Consider the following 26956-nt stretch of genomic DNA (forward strand, 5'->3'; position numbering starts at 1 on the left):
CGTCCCCGCGTAACGGAATGACGTCGACGCGTACACGGAATGACGTCACCGCGTACACGTAATGACGTCGCCATGAAGAAGTAATGACTTCCCCGCGTGCGTGATGACGACACCGCGTGCGCGCGATGACGTCACTGGCGCCGCGTGGGGTTCAACTATTGGAATTTTTTCATACTCTTAGTGTTTTCGGTAGTCGCGTAGGCAGTAAAAAATGAAATTAAAATTAATAAAAGTAATAATAGAAATAAAATAATAAAAATCACCAGTGATTTTTATTATTTTATTTCTATCACTGGTGATTTTTATTATTTTATTTAGATTATTACTTGTATTAATTTTAATTTCATTTTTTACCTAGGAAAGATAAACACATCACTTTTAGAATTTATATAGAAATAAAACTAAACTTTGTACAATCTTACCAGGTAAAGCGGACTGTGATATTAACTTACTTTTCAACAGTGCAAAATTATAGCAGCAAAATAATCTAAATGCATGTTTCAAAGACACCCCCGCCCCCCCCCCCCCCGTGTAGCCTTAACAGACTGTAGGGCCAAGTGCATTTCGCAAGGAGCACCTACACACATAAGGGCCGTCCATAAATGACGTCACAAGATTTTGGACGATTTTTGACCCCCCTCGTCACACGGCGTCACAAAAAGTCAGACCCCCCTCAAATATAACGTCACAATCCTCTGCCCCCCCCCCTAAAAATTAAACATGCTTCAAATCGCTTTAAACTATCGTCATTGTAGTGCGTATTTAATGTGGCGCTGCACTCTGATGTTATAGGATAACACATTTATTAAAAAGTATATTTAATTAAGAACGTGTTGTCTATATTTATTTAAAGTTGCGCATTTTGATGTGACGTCACATTTCTCAAACCCCCCCCATCGTCACAAATGTCTGACCCCTAGGTGCGTGACGTCATTTATGGACGGCCCCATACACATGAACATACGTATACACAAAGACAAAGCTCACCCGTGTAGCCTCAACACACTTTCGGGACAAGTGCTGTTAGCGAGTGGAGTGGCCAGCACCACGCCCGACCGCCTTTGTCTCCCCAGTGCTGCTTATATGAAACACACCGCTGCACCCAGGTACTCATTTGAGGCTGAGTCGACCTAGGGGAGGGGAGAGGTACCCGGACAGGGGTTCAGATAATAATCGAGAATCGAACTCGGGTGTTTGTAGGGTCGAGGTTTCCTTGCTGTGCTCCTGTTGACCCCTCACTCTCTCACTCTCTCTCTCCCCGTTCTCTCTCTCTCTGCTCTCTTGTGCTTCATTACTCCTCGTCCTCTGTTCTTCCGGAACAGGATGTGATGCCACACAGTGGCAGCGACTGCGAATTGAACCCCCGCCTCGTCTCGCCGCTCTCTCCTGCACCACCACCACCATCACCACCACCCACGTGTTACAAGGGCTCCCTCTCTCGCTCTCTCTCGGAAGAAGAAAACGCGCGGGAAGAAACAACAGCAGCTCCGGAGTCAAGCAAATGTTCAGATTGTTCTCGTTATGGCGACTTCTGCAAGGTATACATGGGCAGCGACACACCACACACACACACCAGTCTACACACACCACACACACACACCACACACACACACCACACACACACACCACACACACACACCACACACACACACCACACACACACACCACACACACACACCACACACACACACCACACACACCACACACACACACCACACACACACACCACACACACACCACACACACACCACACACATACACCACACACATACACCACACACATACACCACACATACACACCACACACACCACACCACACACCACACACACCACACACACAATCACACACAACACACACATACACCACACACACATACACCACACACACCACACACATACACCACACACACCACACACATACACCACACACACCACACAACACACACCACACATCACACACTCTACACACACCACACACACATACACCACACACAACCACACACACCGCATACCCCACACACATACACCACACACAACCACACACACACCACTCTACACACACCACACACAAACACCACACACACCACACACAAACACCACACAACCACACACACACCACTCTACACACACCACACACAAACACCACACACACCACACACAAACACCACACACACCACACTCTACGCACACCACACACACCACATACCCCACACACCCCACACACACCCCACACACACACACCACACACTCTACACACACACACCACACACACCCCACACACATACACCACACACAACCACACACACCCCACACACACACCACACCCCACACACACACCACACACACAGCACGCGCCACACACACACCACACACACAGCACGCGCCACACACACACACAGCACGCGCCACACACACACAACACACGTGTAAGACACACAAGACACGTGTCGAGTGTGTTGTGTGACACGTGTAGCGGGGAGCGGTGGCGCAGCGGTTAGCGCTACGCTGCGCTACTGAACCCGGCGACCCCCGGGGTTCGATTCCCGCTCACGGCCACCCACCAACGAACACCCAAAGTGACGATTATCAGAACCGGTCCTGGGCCCTCCCCCTATGTCGACTCGGCCTCAAATTACTTAGGGGAAGACAAAGGCGGCCGGGCGTTGCGTTTTGCTGGCCACCCCACACGTGCTGCTTACTCGCGAAGAGCACTTGCCCCAACAGTCTGTTGAGGCTACACGTGGGGAGGGGGATCTTTGCCTTTGTGTGTGGCTCACGTTTCGTGCTACGGATTAAATAACCAGGGGACCGTCCATAAATGACGTCACGCACCTAGGGGGGGGGGGGTCAGACATGTGTGACGAGGGGGGGGGTTGAGAAATGTGACGTCACATAAAAATTCGCAACTTTAAATAAATATAGACAACACGTTCTTGTTAATTAAAAACGTTTTAATAAATGTTTTTTCCTACAACATCAGAGTGCAGCGCCATATTAAATACGCACTACAATGACAATAGTTTAATGCGATTTGAAGCATGTTTAAAAAAATTTGGGGGGGGGGGGGGCAGAGCTTTGTGACGTCATATTTGAAGGGGGGTCTGACTTCTTGCCGTGTGACGAAGGGGGGGGGGGGTCAAAAATCGTCCAAAATCTTGTGACGTCATTTATGGGACAGACACTGTACAAGTGCGGCCACTTTTATCACTCCACTGCTATTATTTCCTTTCTACGTGACTTTACCGAAAGAACCAAGAAGATGGACCCACAAACATGTTCATGGGGCACTTAAAATCGAGATTTGGGGGTTTTTAAATTAAAGATCTAGGATTTTCTGACTTTAATTCCTGTTGTTTGTGTCCTAAAAACTACCCGTGTACCAAATGTCACGTAGAAGGGAAATAATAAAATAATTGTGTTTTATTATGTGTTATTTTTATTATTTCCCAAGAAGATGAATCCCTGCAGTAACGAAAGCTTTAAATCGAAATGTTTGTAGGTGTCATTCAGAAACGTTCAAAATATAAGATTGCGGGGTTTTTTTCGTTTCAAAAAGCACTCAACCACAAATAATGTTGAAGCGAGAACCATTCATTGTTCTATATTTTATTGTTTTTTATGTTTAGAGTGAAAGCGGCTTTGGATGAAAAAATTGGCATTTTATGATGTTAAAATCTGAATAATTCGGAAACTCCCCTCGAATAAAAAAATAACGGAATCTCTAAATGGAGCGGTTTTTGTTGAGGCAAGTCGTCGGCAATTTTTTTTGCGGAAAAAAACAAATGTTAGGAGTAGTTAGTGTCTGATCGTAGATAAAAATTGTGAAAGAATCATATCAGCTTAATGATAAAATTTCTTAAAAACGTTTGCCTGGCGAAGACAGGCTTCATGAACTATCAGTCAATAAATGACGTTCACAACAAGCATTAATATTGCTAAGTGCACAGTGCGTGTAATACGTTGTCAGCATCTGTGATATTCGATTGGCTCTTGATCAGCCATGCTCCTCTGTCTTGTTTACAGCCATACATCGGTGGTGGAAATTCCACATCGAAAAGGGAGGGAAAGTCGACACATGGGGTCACTACTGCGGGCTTCCAAACTTGGTTACTAATTTTATACTCATGACTGAAACCAGGATTCTAATCCAGGATCTCAGCTGTGTCAAGCCCAGTGCTCTGAGCGAGATGTCGACTACCTCGCCTGGTATACAGGAGGTTGTGAATTCAATCCCGACCCTGATGCCTGTTGTTGTATATTTGGAGTTTGCGTGTCTCTCTCCCCGTGGTAGCATCGTTTTTTCTCCGAGTCCTCCGGTTTGTCTTCCCACATTTAGAATCAACGTGCTTTTACAGTATTTGACTGCTGCTATACATTTCCACATGCTAAGCCACTTTGTTGGGGTATCGTTTGTGGCCAGGTCGCTTTCGAAACAGTGCTACATAGCTCAGTGGGCATCACCTGGTTAAAATAAAATCCTAAAACTCGCAGATTGACAGAATAATCCCGGGACACACCCAGACATAGTTTTTTAAAAAATAGTTTTCCACAACCTTATCCGGAATGTTCTATCAATATAACTTATTTTTGATTTCGCTTGTTTACTCAGAGATCCTCACTGAGCCTCGAGACTTTTCCATGAGGGTCCTGTTGAGTTTTCGCAGGAAGGGTGACAGGGGGCGATATTGCTGCTGCTCGTGCAGCTGCTCTGTAATCCCACTTGAGTCATTTGGAGGTCATTCTTTTTAGCATTGAGATGTTCGGCCAATATCAGTGACATTGTGTGGCTGGTGTGTTTAGTGGGGAGCGGTAGTGTCGTGATTAGCGCGATGAACCCGACGACCCGAGTTTGATTTCCCGCTCACGGCCAACACCAGTGACGATTATTTGAACCGGTCTTGGGCAGTAATAGGGGTGGTCGGGGTAGTGATAGTGGTTGGGGTAGTGATGGGGTAGTAATAAGGGTAGTAATAGGGGTAGTAGGGGTAGTGATCGGGTTTGCGGTAGTGATAGGGGTTGTGAAAAGGGTCAGGGTAGTGATAGGGGTTGGGATAGTATTATTCATAGGTGGGACAAAGTCATTGTTATGCAAGTCCAAGTCGAGTCGCAAGTCATCAAATTCATGACTCGAGTCTGACTCGAGTCCAAGTCACATGACTCGAGTCCACATCTCATAGGTGGGACAAAGTCATTGTTATGCAAGTCCAAGTCGAGTCGCAAGTCATCAAATTCATGACTCGAGTCTGACTCGAGTCCAAGTCACATGACTCGAGTCCACACCTCTGGTATTATTTATTTGATTTTATTAGATAAGGGTTACTGACCTATATAGCTCTTTTTCAGAAGCAACCTGGCCACAAATGATAGCTCAACGAAGTGGCTTATCATCACGTGAACATTTATAGCAGCCAAATACTCTAAACGCACGTTTCTAAATGTGGAGGGAAAAACCGGAAGACCTGGACAAAAATTCACGTGCCCATCAGGAGAACATGCACACTACAAATATACAGCAGGCGTCAGGGTCGGGATCGACACACGACCTCCTGTATACCAGGCGAGGTAGTTAACATCTCGCCACTACGTTGCCATCTCACCACCGCGGTGCCATCGTGATAGGGGTTGGCCTGGTCGTAGATGGCGGCAAGGAGTAGCAGGAGGATGGCCTAGGGCAGGGGTCGGCAACCAAAATAACAAGAAGAGCCATTTCTTTCCAATTCGGTACAAAATTCAGTATTTCAAGAGCCGCAATGCATCTGAGTACATACTGTACATACGTACTCATCGTCAAGAAGCAGCCCGTAAAGAGCCGCATGCGGCTCCGGAGCCGTAGGTTGCCGACCCCTGGCCTAGGGAGAAGAGATGGTGCTATCACAAAACAGAGCTATCGCAGGACCTGAGTTCTCACAGAACTGTTTTTTTCTGAAGTCTCAAGTGCCCTCTTGTATCCACACTCGAAGTGTGCATTTTCCCACCCGCCCTGCCACGGAGAAATGTCCATTGCATGACAATCTCACGTATCCTTAAATTTCACAGATCTGGAATTGAGCCAAATTAAAAGTACATTTAATGTAATAATTGTTTTGTTGTTGTGCAGTCATTGCTGATTGGGCTAAGACCATCAACTCACTACACTCGAGAAACCTGGTTCAATCACGGGCGGCTGAAACCCGAATTCAAACCCAGCCTTGGCAGCGGTTGTAGGCTCAGCGCTCCGTTCTCCGGGCCAACCCGGCCACTTCACCTCTTTTATGATGAATATTTTGTAAAAAAAAAAAAAATCACTTGCTGATTTGCGTAGTCTTAGACGTGATATGTTCAAAAAAAAATATCCTTAAAATGAACGCGTTGTTGTGAACGCTGCTCATTTTCTGGGCTCGCCACAAAACAAGGGGGAACCGCCGGGAATTGGAACGGAGGTTACAATAATCCGCTTCAATCGGATCAGCGAGTGCACGCAAGCTCACAGAAGGTACTCTGGGGAGGTGCAAGCGCTCTTCTTTTTTTTGCCGGTGGCTAGGTGAGAATTACAGTAAACAACGAGCTGCTAGCCAGAGGCACATCCACACACATGCACACGCGCACACACGGACGGGCGCACACTTGTTGAACGGTTCACGAGAAGAAGACTACCGCTAAGGGTGAGTACGCGCCATATCAGACGCACACGCGTTTCGAAGGGCTTCGATTTATTGTTTTAGAAGACCGTCATGGCCGAGTTTAATTTTAAAATCACCTAGTAGTAGGTTTTTACCCTTTAAACTGGTACAAAAACTGACACCTTTATACAAGGCATCAAGTGGATAGGCAATGGCTGAATTATTTTATTATGTTTTATTTTTTTTTAATTTTATTATTTCCATTCTACGTGACTTTACCGAAAGAACCAAGAAGATGAATCCCTGCAGTCACGAAAGCTTTAAATCGAAATTTAATATAGTTTTTTTTCGAGTTAGATTGCGTGAATTTTAAATGTGTCATTAAATCCGCTGCCACCCTACACAGCCAATTAGTAAGGTTTGTCGCGTAAACAAAACATGGCAATTCGTTATCATTTCAGCACTCCAGTGTGTTGGAGAGTAAACCCACTGCAACATTTACAATTCGAGTACTCGCGGTGTGCTTAACTAGTAACGAATTGGTATGTTTTGTTTACTTGACAGACCTTACTAATTGGCTGTGTCGGGAGGTGGTGGCGGGTTTATCGACACATTTATATTTACGCGATCTTACCCAAAAAAAACTCTGTGATGGTATCGGTCGTGAAAGCCGACTACTGCGTGTTTAAACCAGCGTGAAGTTTGGTTAATCAACCCCCACGACCAACACAGCCAGGGGGAGGGCCTAAATTCAGCAGTGGATTGGCAAAAACACTGCTTTTTATTATTGTTAAAGTGTTATATTTCCAATACGTGTGTTTTTTTCCCCATCATTCAGTTATACAAGGTGGTAAATTGTAATTATATTGTACGGGATTTTTTTTTTTATCACACTTTCCAATGAATGTTCCTTTGGTGCAAATGGCTTTCTGTTCTTGGATTTATCATTGCAATCAAGACCTTGCTTGAATGCGGTGAGAAACTAAAATTAAGGTGGATCGAGAGCATTTGATAGCACTGGTGACTCATAGAAACATCTATGGGACCCTTTATGCCAGCCGTAAGATGATAAAAAATCCATAGGCTTATTCATCTTTTCATCATCTTGATGCTGGCAGAAAGGGTCTCATAGATTAAACGTCTCGACCCGAGCCAGGAATGCTTTGATGTGTGCATTGTCCTTGTGCTGGTCGCCTTTTGGTGTTTTTTAGTCTAACACTGGTGAGGCAAGACCATAAGAAGTTCAACATACATACTATGTTAAACTTCAAACTTGATTTGAAGCTTTCGTGACTGCACGAATTACTCTTTGGTTCTTTCGGTAAAATCACGTAGAAAGAAAATAAATTAAATAATAGAAAACGACGTTTCTATTGCAACACAAGCAACCGTCATCAGATAGAACACAAACCTAGTGAACTTAGGAATACAATGCAATCCAACAGAGTCCGTTAACACAACAGTCAGCACCTTACCTGGTTGATTACGTTCTTCCAAAGATTGCTAAATTTGAGAGAGAGACAAAACACAGACATGGAGACACAGAGAGACACACAAGCAGAGAGAGACACACAGAGAGAGAGACACACAACATAGACACACAGAGACCCAACGCCTCTTAGGCGTATTCTATTAGTACATTTATTTTCTTTGTATGTGACTACCGAAAGAACCAAAGAGTACGTTAAACTTCTTTTGTGCTGTGCGTAGCCAACCGTGCTAATCGAAGGTGCGGCGGGGGTGGAAGGACACAACAAAATAAACACAAAAAGCAGTTCTAAAGAAACGAGTTACCACTGCAATTTCACGGCATTCAATCTGCGCCGCCTTGCAAGAGACACTTAAAAACCCCCACCCACCACCACCTTCCCCGGCGGCTTTGGAGCAACGCTGAGTTTGGCCGGGACATTTCAGAGTCACGGTCTTTAATGTCTTGTGAAATACTGCGTGCATTACAAATTGCATTGCTATGATTATTATTATTAATACTGCAGAGCCCGGAGGGATGATTGTAAGTGTGCTTGCTTAGGGCGCGTCAATCTAGCTCTCTCAAGTAAGCTTATTTAATTTACTAGACTAAACTTTTGATTTCACCAGGCAAGGTCCCACTGAGCTGTGTAGCTCTATTTCAGAAGCGGCTGGCCACAAAATATAGCTCGACGAAGTGGCTTATTGTGTGGAAATTTATAGCACATTGGTTCTAAATGTGGAGGGAAAAACCGAAGGACCCGGAGAAAAATCCACACGACCACTCGGAGAGAGAGAGAGACATGGAAACTCCCAATTCACAGGCGTCAGGATCGGGATCGCACCCACGACCCTCTGCATACCAGGCAAGGTAGTTAACATCTCGCCACCGTGACGCCCAATTTTATTCATCGCCGCAGCGGACGTCCTCTTGGGCGTACTCCCTGGTTTGGCTGCCGTTCCGTCATTTGTCTCGACCACCGGCGGTCCGTCCCTTCTAGCAACGCTCCCTGCGCACTCGGTCCACTTGCCGCAATTCCAGGCATCCATCTCTCCACGCCTCCTTATGCTCTTCACAGCTTTTGTAAAACAAAAAATCCCGTTACGATGTGACGATTTTTTCAAATTCATGTCACATGGGAGTGTCACGAGTAGCATCATGAAAAATGTTTTGGTCAGTCTGTGTTTAATTATATATTAATCTTGAAATGTATTGCAGTACAGTACTATGTTTACCTTCTTAAGAGGACAACTGTCAACTTGAAATAATTTGAGAAGGTACTTGTAGTGTGCGTGGAGTGGTGGCATCGTGGTTATCACACTGCCTCCGAACCTGGAGGCTTAAGTTCGACTTTTGGACGTGGCTAACATCATTGGTGAGCAATAACTGAACCGATCCTGAGATCCTGGGCCTCATTCACCGATCTGCACTCACTAGCGTGGTGAAGTATGGTCAAACAACCTCCCCATCACAGACAGCATGGGAAGACCTTCATCCAACAAATGTTTGTAGACTATTATTATATCATTAATGTTTGTATTATTTTCCCAAACATCGTTGTTGCAACGCTCATGCACACGGGGTGAATTTAGTGTGCATTAGATTCGAATTATCCGCGGTCCCTAGGATAAAATACATTTATAAAAGAATAATGAGTACCGATGATGTAATGTACAAAGGTGGTCCATAAATATCTGACTGTGTAACATTAGCATTGGAAATCATTCACGGCATCCTTTCTGTCTGTGGGTAATACACTTCAACCGGAGACATGGTTCAGCCTTGATCAATCCAACTTCTAGATGAAGCATGAAGACCTTCTCGATGTATGATACTCCACCCAGAACCTACGCATGAACTAATTTCATCATTCAAGTGTTTTTGGGTTAGATTGTGTAAATATAGACGTGTCGTTAAACCCGCCACCACCCGACAAAGCCAATTAGTAAGGTTTGTCACGTAAACAGAACATGCCAATTAGTTATGTAGTTCAGCACACGGGTTTGTTGGGAGAGTAAATCCAGGCTATCATCTGATGAAGCTGGTTGTAATCACCAGCGAAACGTCGTACTCGAATTGTTAATGTCAATTTACTCTCTGATTTTATTGTCTTATCTCCTCAGTGGAAATCCTCCCGGACGCATTCCATTCCTTGACCGTCACTCCCATTATTATTATTATTCACCATCGCCCATGACCGTTCCTGTCAAAGCCCCACTCTCTTTTCTTAAAACGATTAGAGGGCCGTCGCTAATGCAGCCTAAATTTCGATTTAAAGCTTTCGTGACTGCAGGGATTCATCTTCTTGGTTCTTTCGGTAAAGTCACGTAGAAGGGAAGTAATAAAATAATAAAAATAAAACATAATAAAATAATTATCACGACGTTTCGGCCACAACGCAAGCAGCCGTCCTCAGGTGAAGACCAGGTCTGTCGTGACTTTACCGAAAGAACCAAGAAGATGAATGCAGCCTAAGTTCTCAAATCCACGCTTTCCTGTTGCTGTCTCTCAATTTAAGTCCCTGGTTTTGATCTTCCGTGAAGCTCATAGTCCACCCTAAACCGCATCCACTGCAAAAACCATGGCTGCAGCATATGCGAATACCTGATGCACAAAATGGGAAATTAAAAACTCTCCAGTCGTGTGCGACTGTGGGTCAACCAGAACAGACCGTAACAACGTATAACGACACGATACCCGATCCACAAATACGAAGGACACATTACAGCGATTTGCTCCTGACGCGGTTATTTGGCTTGATCACCTGAAGGTTACATTGTAGTTGTTGCTCTGCGTCTACATCAGCCGTACGAAAGAAGAAGAATGTAATTCCGAGCAAGCGAACGCATTCAATACGGTAAATAAGATCATTTGTGGCATTTGCTCCACACGAAAGCACGCAATGAATAATAAGGTTGCACGAAGCACATCTCCCTACGTGTCCAACGTGGCTGACAACACCGTGGAAGCAAAGTGAGATAACGCTCGTGCGCGATTGGCACGTGGGAACATTTGGTTGACTTCAAGATAAGTATGAATTTGCCTACGGGTTTACCAAGTTCACTCTCCCTGCCTTCACTGAACACCACCCTTTCCACTCTCAAATGTGACGTTGCGTGGATAATAAACCCACGGTGTACATCCAGTGCACTAAGCACCTTCATCTGATATGTTCCTCTTCACTGTTGCATCGGGACCAATTACAGAAGGTGACCGGGTGGCCCAAAGGTCCACTGAGAGCCTGAGTTAAAATCCAGGTAGCCAGCGACCTGCTGTGATTAAACCCAAGTGTATTGAATTGATTTCGGTACAGCCCAGTCACCAATGACTACGCACACAAAGAAACACACAATCGCGTTAATTAAGTGTGGTGCTGCACTTGATTTGGCTGCATTCCAGCCACGAGAATTAAAATGTCATTTTTTATTTTATCACGCCACGAACACTTACTCTTAAAATGGCAAGAGAGCGGGTGTTTGAAATTGGGACCTTGAAGGGATCTCGGCGGTAGCTCTGTGATATCCGCTTCCGTGGGGGCGTTTTTTTTTAGCGTGGAGGGGTTGCGCTTTTGCGCGAGAGATCCACGTGGGTTATTTGATGGCACGACGTGATGCCGACGGCAAAAGTGACAACACTTTGACTGGATTCTTGCCCGATGAAGCTGATTGTAATTATCAGCGAAACGTCGTACTACTAAAATTTTAAAATGCTGTTGATTCTCTCTACAGCACACCGGTGGGCTAAAGAAGTGAATTATTTATTAATAATAACAATGATGACATTTCTGGCGCACCAGCTTTTGCAGACAAGTCGTCAACTCGGAGGCGCGGAGCCAAGCTCAGAGCTGCTCGAAAGCCTGACCAAACAGATGTTTATTAAAACTCAGAGGGCATTTGATGTTGCGGATGTGCAAAGGGATGGAGTTCCACATAACGCTCTTACGTGTGGTTGGGTTGTACCATACCTGTCAACTCATACAGTTGACCCATATTCTTGTACAGGGAAATTGAATTAAAAAAATAGTAAATTGTAAAAAAAAAAATCTATTTAAAAAATATATTTGCTCATTTTTTTGTGTTTCTCCATTGTGATGAGACTTTGTAGCATGAACGTTGAGATTTATGAGGGGCACGGGGTGACCAATAAGGTCTGAAATGGCCTGTAATAAGGTAGGCACTGATAAGGGATTGACAGGTATGTTGTACCATGTCTAGATTGGCATACCATGTCTAGATTGGCATAGTCTAATGTCCTGGGAGCTTTTCAGGAACATGGAACGAAAAGTTGACCATCGTGCCAACCAACAACACGTGATTCAACGCGGAACTCTTCGGAGAGCTACACAGTGCTCCCGCGAAAACCTACGCAGTAGCAATTAGAATCAGCTAATGAAGAAGCTCCCAGCACCTGGAGTGAAACATCAGACATCGTGTCGATCAATACTCAGGACACCCAGAAAGTTAATTTGAGAGCTATGTATGTATGTACGTACGTTGAACTTCTTTCGCACCATACGTAGCCAACCTTGCTCTCGAGAGGTGCGTGGAAAGACAACAAACTAAGAATACTCGGTACACCCAGAAAGCTCATCTGAGAGCTACACAGCACAACCACAACAACCTACGCAGTAGCGACAGATAAACTCTGAAGTCGCGGGCCATAGGTTCATCATCATCCTGATTTTAAATATTCAGTCATCCTCGACGTGTGTGTCCGCACTGACTTGGTGCGTGTGAGACAATGCCGATGCGACCGCTGATGCAACGTGCTTTGTGCCGCTGTCGCCACCACTTATGCCTTGCTGTCTCTCCAGGAATGATGGGCCCTCGCCCGGTTGTGCTGAGTGGTCCGTCGGGCGCAGGGAAGAGCACGCTGGTGAAGCGTCTCATGCAGGAGTACGCCGATGTCTTCGGCTTCAGTGTGTCCCGTACGCCAACCCACGCACGTCAATACGCACGCACGCGCACACACGCCGGCACGCACGCACACGCCGGCACACTTCGCTACTCCACTGCCGTGCCTCGTATACAAGTATACACGTGGATTGGGGTAGGATCCATCATCTTGGTTCTTTCGGTAAAGTCACGTAGACGGGAAATAATAAAATAATCAAAATAAAGCATAATAAAATAATTCTCACGACGTTTCGGCCACAACGCAAGCAGCCGTCCTCAGGTGAAGAACAAGTCTGTCGGGAAGACGCCGTCTTATGTTTTATTTTTATAATTTTATTATTTCCCTTCTACGTGACTTTACCGAAAGAACCAAGATGATGAATCCCTGCAGTCACGAAAGCTTTAAATCGAAATTTGGGGTAGGGTCATTTGGAGAGATAGTACTACTGGCTAGTTGGTTGATACGGGTCACAGGAGGGCGAGTGCTAGTGGTCAGTCTGCGGGAGGGATAGTTCTATTGGCGAGTTCAGGGGACGGAAAACCAAAATAACAAGCAGAGCCTTTTTTTTTCGAATTCGGTAAAAGAAAATCAATGTTTCAAGAGCCGCTTTGCATCTGAATAACGTCACGAGGAAGCAGTTCTTTAATAAAGAGTCGCCGCAATCGGCTCCGGAGCAGCAGGTTGCCGACCCCAGGGGCTAGTTGGTCAATTAGGGCCAGAAGGGCGACTACTGGTGGCTGATTGGCTGGTTGGTTAAGGTCAGTAGAAGAGCGACTACTGGTGGCTGATTGGCTGATTGGTTAAGGTCAGTAGAGGAGTCAGTACTAGTGGCTGATTGGTTAAGGTCAGTAGAAGGGCTACTACTAGTGGCTGATTGGCTGGTTGGTTAAGGTCAGTAGAGGGGTCAGTACTAGTGGCTGATTGGCTGATTGGTTAAGGTCAGTAGAAGGGTCAGTACTAGTGGCTGATTGGTTAAGGTCAGTAGAAGGGTCAGTACTAGTGGCTGATTGGCTGATTGCTTAAGGTCAGTAGAGGGGTCAGTACTAGTGGCTGATTGGTTAAGGTCAGTAGAAGTGTCAGTACTAGTGGCTGATTGGCTGGTTGGTTAAGGTCAGTAGAAGGGTCAGTACTAGTGGCTGATTGGTTAAGGTCAGTAGAAGGGTCAGTACTAGTGGCTGATTGGTTAAGGTCAGTAGAGGGGTCAGTACTAGTGGCTGATTGGCTGATTGGTTAAGGTCAGTAGAAGGGCTAGTACTAGTGACTGGTTGGTTAAGGTCAGTAGAAGTGTCAGTACTAGTGGCTGATTGGCTGGTTGTTTAGAGCTAGTGAGAGGGATAGTAGTAGTAGTGGCTGCATGGCTAATTGGTTATGGTCCTTCACACATCTTTCGACCGCGCTGTGCTGCACAAGGAGTCCATGACATCTGTTCATGATCAGAGTGTTACAGCAACATGATGTATGACAAAGCAACTCCTGAGTCTTTACGGTTATTCTTTGGTTGGCCCCAATAGACATGTAGATGTAAGCTTTATAATACTTTATATATAGAAACCCATATACTTAAGCAGACTTACACAAACACATCTTGTCCATCATCCTCTTATGTGCAAATCCATTTATCCGTGGGGGGTGGGAGAGGGATTTCCTCGTGTCCCCCACCTCTGTTGCTGATCCCAAAGTTAAACTTGTCCTGGTCCAGACGTGCTAGTTGCCACTGTGTCGGGTCGTGCTCTGTGGCTCTCCGATGTGTTTTATATGCATGTTGAACTTCTTTCGCACCGCACGTAGCCGACAGTGCTAATCGGAGGTGCGGGGGAAGGACAGCACACTAAACACAAAGCAGTTCTAAATAAATTATGTTTCAAGATTGTAGCGCAGCGTTCTTCATTGCAAGGCCCGCGGGCCACTGGCGGCCCCGATGGCCTTTAGCGCGGCCTCTGACGTGCGGCCCCCGACAATACACAACCTGTGCAAACACCCCCCCATCGTCGTGCTGCTGTCAAACCCCAATTGTTTCAAATGTGTGGCGGCGGCCATTCGCACCAATGATGTCTTATCGGCGAAAGTGCCCCCCGCGCCCCCGTCTGAAAATGAGTGAAGAACACTGTGTTGTAGCACATTCTGTTCGACTAGATGCCCAACGTATATCGCTCCACTTGTTGAGAGCTCCACGGTGTCCTCCTACGTGAAGCCCGAAGAAGCTCCCAGCGAGGGGAGCGTAACGTCGCGCATCGCCTTGAAACGGCGCGCGGCAACAACAAATGTGCACTCTCCGAGTGCACATTTTCATTTGACATACAACTCAGGGGTGGCCAACCTGTTCGCAGGTTACAGGCCCAAAAAGTACCCGTGCAGTTCTGCAAAGAGCCAAGTGTATACAGTAAAACCTTGGATTGCGAGTAACTTGGTCTGCGAGTGTTTTGCAAGACGAGCAAAATTTTTTAATAAATATTCATTTGGTAAACGAGCGAGGTCTTGCAATACGAGTAGTACGTGCATACGCTTTGTCTGCCGAGCGTCACGTGATCACCACTGATATGCGAATGCTTTGGATTACAAACATGTTTCCGGAACGAATTGTGCTCGCAATCCAAGGTTTTACTGTATATTAGTCTGTATATATATTGCGGTTATGAAAGTTCAACTAAATGTTGTATTTTATTCTCACAGATACGACGAGAAATCCAAGACCAGGGGAAGTTAACGGCAAAGGTAGTTCTCATTTGATGCGTGCCTCACCTTTATCACAGATGGTGTCCCGTCTCTTCGTGTACAATGGCTTATAATCAGTCGGCATATCTGATGTGCAATGCAAGTGAATAGACTTAACTTTTTTTTCTTGCTAGATAAAATGTGTTAAGAAAATCAAGTTTCAGTCCATCAGCCTCAGCCTTCCAGAACAATTTTTTTTCCCAGTAGCATTTGTTCCAGCAGCATCAGTTTTGCCTTTCCATCAATCAAAATGTTCATTCATTCAATTATTTTTCAGAAGCACGTGTGTCTCTTTTTGTTTATTCCACCTGTCACGATTTCCCACCTTGATCCATAATTCAACATCTTCGAAACAGAGACGTCCACAGAATTCCATTATTTATCTCTCGGCCTACCACAGTGCGTATTTTCCATGTTTACCAGTCTTCTTGATTCAAGTACAAATGAAGGCTCATTACACGCTGCATGCGCCTCATTATAGCTACAGTCGCACGATGCGACGAAAAGAGCGTTGATTTAAATTAAAATAGAGAATCCTGTGTATGTGTGTGTCTCTAGCCATGTGGAGAGTGGTAGGGTAGCAAATAGCACGCTGCGCTACAAACCCGGTGATCCGAGTTCGATTCCCACTCACCAACACCAGTGACGATTATCTTAACCAGTCTTGGGCCTCCCCTAGGTCGACTGAGCGTCCAATGAGTACCTGGTGCGGTGTGTAAACTTCACCATGAGAGAGACAAAGGTGGCCGGGCGTGGTGTTGGCCACCCACCCCCTCGTGTGCCGTGCCAGCCTTCATAGGTGCTCGCTAACAGCACTTGCCCCAACAGTCTGCTAAGGCTATACGGGGGATCTTTGTTTTGTCTATAGCCTTTCCCCATGGTCTGGGCAGCTCATTTTGAAATCGCTATCAGTTGGGCAGTCCATTCTGGTGGCATTCTGGTGGCATTCTAAACACATGTCTATGCCATTGAAGCTGAGACCGTTGCTATCTTGAGAGTTGGTGGCGAAAATAGTTGTCTTTAATTTTTACATGGCAATATCGAACCATTCCTTGTCTGTTTATTATCACTATAAAATCATGGCCCACAGTCCACAGCAGCTCACAACACCATGTAATTTTCTACGTACATAAACTAATTTCTTCAGAACTGCTTTTTTTGTTTAGTTTGTTGCCCTTCGCCCCCGCACCTCCAATTAGCGCGGTCGGCTACATATAAGTTCAACATTAATTTAATGTGACCTCTGTGTAGATTACCACTTTGTCTGTCGGGAGGAGATGGAGAAGGGCATCTTGGCGGATGAGTTTATAGAGCACGCCGAGTTCTCAGGGAATTTGTACGGCACCAGGTGAGTCGCGTGGATAATCCTCTCTCTCTGTCAAGTGTTACCCCTACAAGGGAAGATGCTTGGCTCTAGTTCCCTGCCATCCAGACGCGCACCTCCCCCCCCTGACACCACCACGCCGCGGTGGCGAGACGTTAACTCCCTCGCCTGATATACGGGAGGTCGTGGGATCGATCCTGACCCAAACGCCGACTGTATATTGGAGTTTGCGTCTCTATCTCCCCGTAGTCACATTTAGAATCAACGTGTGTTTAGAGTATTTGGCGACTTCTGTAAATTTCCACATGCTAAGCCACTTTGTTAGGCTATCATGTGTGGCCAGGGTGCTTCTAGGCCTTACCTGGTAAACTAAAAATAGTTTATAGTTTTTATCGCACTCTGCACTAGAGTTCTTGAGCATTTGCTTCCTCAACAGTATTGTTTAGGTGACACATCACAGGGTAGAGTTTAGCGTCATACCCAGGGCAGGGTTAAGTTTTACATGCTTTGCAGTTACCTACGCAGATTTATACAGCATCTGTTCAGAGTTTGTCTTCGGGAAACACCTCCGATTAGCGCGGTTGCCTACGTACGATGCGAAAGAAGTTCAACGTACACACCCGATGTTTATTTTTACAGCCCATGAGAAGCATGATTGGAATCGCACTCAGTGACAGGAAGAGGAACATATGAATTAGATAAGCAAGTTAGAGACGTTATTTTGACTGTTAGTTAAAAAAAAAGGAAGTGGGCTTAGGCAAGACATGTCCCTTGGGATAATGGCCGGTGATACCGACTGACATTGAAGTGGCAGCCAAAGTAGGGAACAGCGGAGAGGACGAACGCCGTGGAGATGGAGTGATGAGATCAGTTAATTTGGGAACTAGATAGATTGTTGTATCACAGGATTGTTACTGATGGCACGACAACTTGGGGAGGCCTTTATCCAGCAGTCGATAGATCATTGCTGCTGACGATGATAGAACAATGACCTCACGGGCGATGTCACTTCAGAATGACTTTTTTCTGGTTTAACCCAGCGTATTGCTGGCAGCGTTAATTGTATTGCTAATTCGTGCGTTTGTGTTGATGTGGCGCGCAGTAAGAAAGCAGTGGAGGTTATCAGAGACCATAACCAAATCTGCATCCTGGACTTGGACATCCAGGGCGTACGCAGCATGAAACGTACCACCTTGAACCCACTCTACCTCTCCATACACCCACCTTCAATAGAAGCGCTGGTGTGTGCCAACAGAATGATTTTGTTTTATAACACTTTCCTGCTACGGATGAAAGTGTGTTAATGCATTCGCTCCGTATGTGTTTGTCTGTAGCAGGGGGGGGAAGGGGTGGTCACGGACACTCGTAAAGACCATGCAATATAAATATCATTTTAGATAAAGTTGCGTTGATATTATGGACTTACCCAAAACAAAATTGGACAAAAGGTTAGCCAAAGCTTGGAGAAAAAAAAACAGGGACAGAATTAATTTCAAGATTCTACTGTTAACCTTTAAACCATTAACCTATTCTGATAATGTACGTGTACTTTATCAGTTTTTACTCACGATTCCGTTCGAAAACAGAACTGCAAAAAATAAATAAAATAACTTAATCGGTACCAAGGACTCCCACAAGGCCATGTGAGAGGGCGTGTGGCACAGTTTGGCGTCAGCTATCGTAAAGTGCGGTCATGTCGCTGCAGTTATCCGCGGTGAGTACGTCTTTAAAAAACAACGCCACTCCGCCTCTCTAAATAAAATGAACGCTGAGCTGCTCGCGCTTTCCGAGTTTCAGCGGTGAGCGGGAAACACCACCCTGCAACTTGCAGTCGTCTCCGAACAGGAAAGGGTTGAGGGCTCGCGGCGACCTAATATTCGTGAACCATTGAATCCTCAAGCCTCATTGTTGTGTGCATATGCAGATCTTTATATAATGCACACGTGTGTGTGCTTTACATGTCATCGGCTCTAGGAGGAGCGTCTGCGTGGCCGTAAGACAGAGTCGGAGGAGAGCATACAGAAACGCTTGGCAGCTGCAAGGGCTGACCTGGAGATCAGTGAGTACTGACTACAGAGTTATCACGTGTGTCCACCATTTTACTTTATTTATTTGATTGACCCATACCCACGACCACATTTACCTGGGATGCACCCGATTACATCAGGCCTCGAAAGTGAAGAGAAGTTGAACCTTAAGAGGTGACCACGATGTCTGTGTTGTAGGCGGCTTGAGGGCTACGCATTGGTCAGCAGAGGGCAGTGCAGAAAATTCGATTGTTATACTGTGATTCTGTGCTCCCACAGAGAGTGACATTGCATGATGGCAAACATAAAAAAAATTGTGTCACAATAAATCTTATGACAATGATGATGATTTTCCAAGTTTAGTCTTATCTTTTGTTTCATGATTCTCTATCACAGGCAAGGAACCAGGAATCTTTGATGCGGTGATAATTAACGATGACCTGGATGAGGCATACAACAAGCTCAAGGACGTGCTATCTGAGGTGTGACACATTCTCCAACGTCGCAACACGGCAACATCTTAAACTCAACTGCCGCCATGAAAGGAAACAAATATGTAATAGGTGACATTCAAGAAATGTCTGGTCTACAGAGCATATATATACAGTCAGTCACACCACCCATAAATACTGTACTACACATGAGCAGTTAATTGTTCAGGATGCACGTGTGACAATCGGATATGCGACATTGTAGTATACAACCTGCATTGTCGGCACAGTTAGAACGTTAAAGTACCAAACTATTATGATCTCTTTTGCATTTTGTAAGTGCGTAATGATGAAATTGACAAGTAGATTTTCTAATTTGTTTTGTTTTGGCTTTTACAGGAGATTCAGAAGGTGCAGGCTTCCAAGGAGAATTAGAGACATCTAAAATCTTCCAATGTCAAGAAGTGCAGATGCACATTATATCAAAAATTGTAGCTCACATGTGCACAGTACTAATAACAATTGTGTAATGCTATTTGCTGTATTCACTTAAGGGAATCTTATGATATATATATAGTCACGATATATATCCTGGCAATTATAAATTTACTTGACCGTAATATTGTACTTGAAATGTACACGATGTCCATTAAGATTGTCGTGCAATATTATCTATAATAGAGGTTTTTGGGTTAGATCACGTAAATATAAATGTGCCGTTAAACCCGCCACCACCCGACACAGCCAATTAATAAGGTTTGTCATGTAAACAAAACATGCCAATTCGTTATTACTAGCACAGCACACCGGTGTGTTGGAGAGTAAACCCACAACATTTACAATTCGAGTACAACGTTTCGCCAGTAATTACAACTAGCATCATCAGGCTACAGCCTTTAAATTTAAGTGATCTAACCCAAAAACCTCTATTATGGTTAAATCGTTACAATTGGACGGTAGTTTTAACTGCTAAGCTGAATGTTGGCGTTATGTAAAAGATAAATAATATGCTGAACAAATGAAAATCTCAAGTAATCTTCAACGGCACATAACAGAAGCATTCGAGACGATCAGAGCAGAGACGTTGGCGAATGCCCCAGACTCTCAAATCTCGATGCGATGCGTGTCACCAACACCATGGTGGACATGTGCAAGTGGACAGGGATGTAAAATCTTCACACCACCAAGTGTGTGTGTGTGTGTGCGGTTTTATTCACTTTGCTCACACCATTGTCGAATACTGATTAATAATGGACAATACCAGGTTATGCTATATTTATTAAGATGCCTTTTCCTAAGGTTTTTGGAACCACATGAGGGAGAAGTTTTATATTTTCTGTTGCAATAGTTACAATTGAATAAAATGAAAGCCATTACAATTACAGCCTGTATTCTATCATTTATCAACAACATCAACAGCCACGATGTAGCCACTGCTGCACGAAGGCCTCCCCACAATGTCGCCATCATGATCAGCGATGGGCAGGGACACTTGGCTGGAAAGGATGATGGCTAGTGGTCATGACTAACAACAGAGTTGCAGCCAAAGGTATGAACACTCGGAGAGGGCATTCACTGTGGAGATAGAAAAATGAAATCGGTTCATGTGCGGGTGCTAAATGGATTGTGTGCAACACAGTGAGAGATGCTGGTGACTTGGGGAAGTCTTTATCCAGCAGTGGATTGATCATGGCTGATTATGATGATGACAACACACCTCAACTTAATATATTGTAGCTCTACTACACAATAACCTCGTGTTGGGAAGAAGGCTAAGCATGTAATAATTAAGACATTGATTATGGTCACGTACATTAGTAAAGTATGACCATGTGAATGAAGAATGAAGTAAACTAATAATATAATGAGAACTTTATTTTCAAGCATAACATTGGAAATGAAACAATAAAATTTAAATACATAAAACTCATGCTTAGTCGATTCAAATGTTCAGTTTTCACTGAAGTGAGTTAAAACGTTTAATAAACACCACAAATCAACAGATATCATAATCATAAAAACATTTTTGTTATAAAGCAATAGTGCAGCTTTTTTAAATATTAGAATGCTGCTCAATATAACTCATTTCAACAATTTCTCAACATTTTTCTCATGCCTAAAATGGCATAATAGTTAAAACTATTGGTACATAGCCAACCGTACTAATCGGAGGTGTAGTATTTCATTAAAGATCAGGGTGTTCATATTGTGATACACTGATATTTGCATTCTCATGCATAATTATGAGCAGGCTCTGTTTTTTTTCTTTCTCAAGGGGCTCCCAGTCCTGAACAATCCATTTAGAGATATCCCACTAAAATAACAAATTCTCTATACTGTATTTTCATTCGGAAATGGCCCATTTAGTTGCACACAATGTGTCCATTACATTAACATCACAATTATTGCACATATTGAAAACACCTTACAACTATCTTAACGCTGCCTGAAACATGAAAAATATAGGCTAAAATGTCAGAAAATAGCCCGACAAAAAACAGCATTTATGCTCTTAAAGGCCATTTTCCCTACACTTATATTCTTTTATTTTCTTTTATAATACAATTTAATTCATTTAGTGATTTTTTTTCATTCTTTATTTGTATACTAGTACCAACAATTATTGTGGTAACATTTGAGGCATTTTAATAATTACATATTTTTTATGTTGGAAAATCAAAGCTTTTGTAGAATTGGCCACAGAAATTCTCAAATACAAGTTGACAAGACTGCTCATTAAGGGAGCCTCAATTTTGTTTGGGGATTCCACTACAAAGTAATATATGCACATAATCACGTATATGCACGTACAAATTGCCGCATGTTATTGCTACAGGTTTACATTTATGCAGTTACATTCTAATGCATATGCATGATTGTGGAGGTACACAGTCAATCTTTCTTAAATACTATTACAGAAATGGGCATTGGTATTGCCAAGCTGTGTAGTACGTTTGATCGCGATAGTTTTCATGGAAGCATCTGAAATGTCCTCAGATGGGTGGATGGACATTCCCTGGGCATCTCAAATAAGTAGCCTATCAGTTCCCTTAAACATTACACATACAATATGGAATCTGTGAGAAATGTGTCCTGTTGGGTGTCTTAGCTGGTTAATGGTACAGAAAAATGATCAAAAACAACATGCCAAACATACGTCTCAACATATATCAGTATCGGGTTATTTATTGACATTACAAACTAATGAGGTGGCATGACAAACCAATTATTGACAGTTCTGTGATGATATATCATCTAATTTAGGAACATAAGTGCATGCCTTAAAGACTGGACATGTTACATATGTCATTAATCAATAGATACAAGTAACATAATGATTATTATTTTAATTAAATTGACTCATGGGAAATAAATCTTGAGATGGAACTATGGGCATCTTCCTAAAAGCCATTACTATTAAAAGTTTCCATATTTCTAGTGATCTGCTCTTTATCAGGAAGGTACTAAGTTATAGGGGTGGAACGGTGTTGCACTATGAACCCGATGTCCCGAATTCGATTCACAGCCATAGCTGACATCCTTGAGAAGATATATCAAAATCAGTTCTGCCCACCACCCATTCACTATCCCAACAATTTCCAGCATGGTTTAGTTAAACAAAAACCATGACTCAGATGGGAGTGGGAAAGTTTTTATCCATTGCTGGATTGAGAAAGGCAAAAAATTTAAACATTTAGCTAAAAATATCTAACATGTTTAATTCCAGGTCACATTCTTGCAATGATAGGCATCTTGCAGGATTGTATTAACGGCAGACACATTTAACCTTTTCCAAAGCAGAATAAATGTTGCCATGTCTGTTTTTTTTGTTGTAAAGCTGTATATGTTATCATTTCATCAACATACCCTCAGTTTGACCACATATATATAATCAATTGCAAGTCAAACTGGCACCTTGTAGAACATTTTAAATGTAACAAAAAAAATGTAGCAATAAAATCGAGCGTACAGTATATGTCACAATGCAGTGCAGTGGTTAGTGCGCAGCACTATGATTTCAGCAGCCTGAGTTTAATGTATGGCCATAGGTAACATCCGTGGTGAATGATATGTAAACCACTTGCAGAGGCCTCCTTCCGCACCGACCAGCATGGTGAAGTAAGGTGCTCCAACCCCCCCCCCCCCCCCCATAATGGTACCATCAACAGTGGATTAACAAATGCCTTTGAAATATTTAAATTACTAAATCAAGTCTTTTTATCTAGAATATAATGGGACGACATGAATACAAATTAAATGCATTAATATATGGCAAGAAACAATGTATATTAGCAATGTGGCTGGAAAACGATTATTTTATATCGCAGTAACAACATTGCCTCTACACCACTGTATAGCAAATATCTATTCCATACAATTTTATAATTTATATGCCAAGGTTGGAATACATTTCAGAGTACCACCGTGTGGAGGTGGGGCAATTAAAATTAGCTCGTTTACAGGTGCTAGACAGATTGTTACATTGGTGGACCGAGGGAGATGGCGATGGCTTGGGAAGGCTGTCATCCAGCAGTGGATTATGGCCAATGATTATGAATGCTGCATATTCATATGAATGAAAAATAAAATGCAAGCAGTAACCGAAAACGTACATATACCTGTACTTGTTGGTGAGAGTTGCCAAATTACGCATGGCTGGGGACATCAATTGTAACCATAACTGCTTGTTATTAATATAAAAACTAATATTCATGTTACATCAATAAGACAAAGCTGTTTCGGCATTTACATATTTCCCAACAATTTAGTCTCAAAACATCACGTTACTTTTCCAAATACAATCATTAATTTCGTTTGATTAGTGCACACATTCTAACATGAATTAGTTATTTATTTTTCAGTACTTGAGGTTTTCTCGGAGAATTATACTTTTAATTATTGTAATTGCTTGAATAACATTTTCATATTTGAATTACACACGCTGGTGTTTTTCATTCCTGTGTCACTTAACTAACACATCAGTTATTGCAGGAGCAGTGGAAATAACACCATTCCACATATCAGGGCATGTCTTGTGTACCTTGGGCAGTGTCATTTGCAAAGCACTCCAGAATGCTGTGCGTGCTCGCCGTGTGGTCTGGTATAGTTCGCCCAGTGAGGAGGCAATAGCAACGATGTCTGAAAAAAAGTGTCAAAAGACATTTACTCACTTATAATAAAGGTTATTTTGGGTTAGATCGCTTAATATAAATGTGTCGTTAAACCCGACACCACACGACACAGCCAATTAATAAGGGTTGTCACGTCAGCAAAACGTGCCAATTAGTTACTACTTCAGCACACTGTATTGGAGAGTAAATCCACAACATTTACAATTTGAGTATGACATTTACTGTTTAACACGTAGGCTTCCGCGACCAATATCCATAATAGGTTGTTTTTGGGTTATATTGCTTAAATATAAATGTGTCATTAAATCCGCCATCACCCTAATTGTGGGCACTGCCCATTCCCCTGTTTACAGCCCTGATCCAGTGATGAAAACGTAATATTCCTATGATGGGGGATAGTCTATTCATTGGTCACCCACTTGGTATAAGTTGAGGAAAGAATATGTCTCTGTACATGAATAGACATGGTAAACAAGTGAAAGGTGCCTCTTTACTTAAACTTTTCAATTCATATATTGGCCATCGGACATGTGCAGCAACTTATCATGATTGTGTGGTCAATAATGTCACCTCGTTGCTCATTGCACGGTGGTGGAGTCTGCCTGTTTCTGCAGGCAATGTTGGACATCTCAACCTTACGGACGGTGTGTAAGCTATGAATGGCTTCCAGATGCCTGTCTAATGCTGTGGAGATATTGGCATGCAGCGGGGTGCTGCGTAAACGCTCCATCTTGCTCAGCAGGGCCACCACCTGGAATATAATATACATATGATTTAATATGCTGATTCTATCTTCATCAAGTTTCACCCCAATATGTTTCTACTGTATACATTGTTTATATGGACAATCGATTGCTGTCAATGGTAGCCCACTAAAATTTGCCTAAATTCCAGTTAAAGGGTAAATCGTTTTAATTTTAAAATAAAAATTACAGGACAAAATAATTGAACAAACATTTGCAAACAGCTCGTTTTCCAATATTCATTTCTAGTTTCTTAAATGAGTATAAAGAAACCTGTAAAGTTACAGCCAAGCACACAGTGACCTCACTCTAACACAACTTCCATGTTTTCATACACAAAATGTAAACATACTTGCACATGCCACTGTTGGTGGATGGGCCTCAACTAGAGACCGTCTCGTGGGATATACCCAGATACTGTAGCCCCCTCTTATTTGGCCTACTCTTTCATGTTTCAATATGCATACATCTTACGTTTTATCACGTAAACAAAGTTTCATTTGCAAGATAAGAGCTATTTGTTTTTTTATATTGCCTTTTCTTTAAGCTGCATGCAATTACACAACGTATTACATGCAAAGACAGACCTTTCCTTGCTCTTTCAACTGGTCCACAATAAGTCTGTCGACACGAGATGGATTAAATGGAAGTCGTGGCCCAGAGTATCCAACAGTGCTAGCCATACTCCGATTAGAATAGCACTGTGCCAACTCCAATTCGGCCTAAAAGTACCATAAAAAGATTAGTGACACAACACATGTTTTGTTTATTTAAATTAAATTGATTTGGTCTGCCAGCCCTGCCAAGGAGAACACGTGCCAAACACATACGTTTACATGTACAGTAATGTATACCATTTGTATTGACCAAATATTTAACAGTATATTGTAACTTTTTCTACAATGCATATTTATAGCCAAGTCTGAAAACACTCTATTGCAACCAACCAGAAGTATCGAATCATAAAACCAATCACACAGGGAAATTGTAAACATTGTAACTACTGTACTCTCCAAATTTCAGTACTAAATCCTTAACATCAATTATGGCAGAGTTTGGTATTATTGTAAGCTTGCTATTAGGATATCCTGGGTATTTAAATGGTCCTATCATACATTTAGTGGCAAATCTTCATTGTAAAATGGATATAGTCTCATCATGGGACCTCCTTTGCCAGTACCAAAATATGATAATAGAGTTTTCCCCTTTTTTATGGCAACAAAACAGGTGTTAAGATGTTAAAACACCAAACTGAAACCTTTAACAAGGAATCACGTCTGCATTAACCACAATGCTTGTGGTCAGAATGCAAAAAAATACTCTGATAATATATGTATTGTCCTTGAAACTGATTGATCCACACCAGAGACAGCTTTCTTTTGAGCCTCGTCTCAAACGGTGTTACATCAGAGGACGCCAAAAGGCCTTTTGGCGTCCTATGGTCGAACACCGTTTGCCTTTGCCGCACAAGGATAGCTACCACTTGGGGGTCTATTGGATAGCCTCCATCAGGGTATTGAAATGGATGAGTTGAGATGTGATGGACGACTTTAATTTCCTGGGGCATTTAGGCACCTTATAAAATACAAATCCTTATTACCACCAACTCTATATCTGTTGGCTA

The 26956-nt window shown here is 43.2% G+C and overlaps 1 protein-coding gene across 2 annotated transcripts; it reads left to right on the forward strand.

Moving 5' to 3' along the window:
• The first annotated feature begins 1332 nt into the window (after positions 1-1332).
• Positions 1333-20821, forward strand: GUK1 (guanylate kinase 1). Of its 2 annotated transcripts, none has more exons than XM_078871184.1 (8): positions 1333-1538; positions 12881-12994; positions 15634-15675; positions 16927-17023; positions 18102-18240; positions 18974-19058; positions 19423-19508; positions 19857-20821. In XM_078871184.1, exons 1-8 carry the CDS (start codon positions 1502-1504, stop codon positions 19890-19892), a joined length of 636 nt encoding a protein of 211 aa, XP_078727310.1. In that variant the 5' UTR covers positions 1333-1501; the 3' UTR covers positions 19893-20821. The 2 variants fall into 2 exon arrangements, with proteins under 2 accessions (XP_078727310.1, XP_078727311.1); XM_078871185.1 differs by lacking the exon at positions 1333-1538 and adding an exon at positions 6502-6641.
• The last annotated feature ends 6135 nt before the right edge of the window (positions 20822-26956 follow it).

Source organism: Lampetra fluviatilis, chromosome 31 (genome assembly GCF_964198595.1).
Source record: "Lampetra fluviatilis chromosome 31, kcLamFluv1.1, whole genome shotgun sequence".
NCBI lineage: Eukaryota > Metazoa > Chordata > Hyperoartia > Petromyzontiformes > Petromyzontidae > Lampetra > Lampetra fluviatilis.

Excerpts from the sequence above, each read along its gene's own strand:
- GUK1 (XM_078871184.1), top strand. The coding sequence starts at position 1,502 with ATGTTCAGATTGTTCTCGTTATGGCGACTTCTGCAAG. Across the intron at positions 17,024-18,101 it reads GGGAATTTGTACGGCACCAG|TAAGAAAGCAGTGGAGGTTA; the intron begins GTGAGTCGCGTG and ends TGTGGCGCGCAG. Across the intron at positions 18,241-18,973 it reads CACCTTCAATAGAAGCGCTG|GAGGAGCGTCTGCGTGGCCG; the intron begins GTGTGTGCCAAC and ends CATCGGCTCTAG.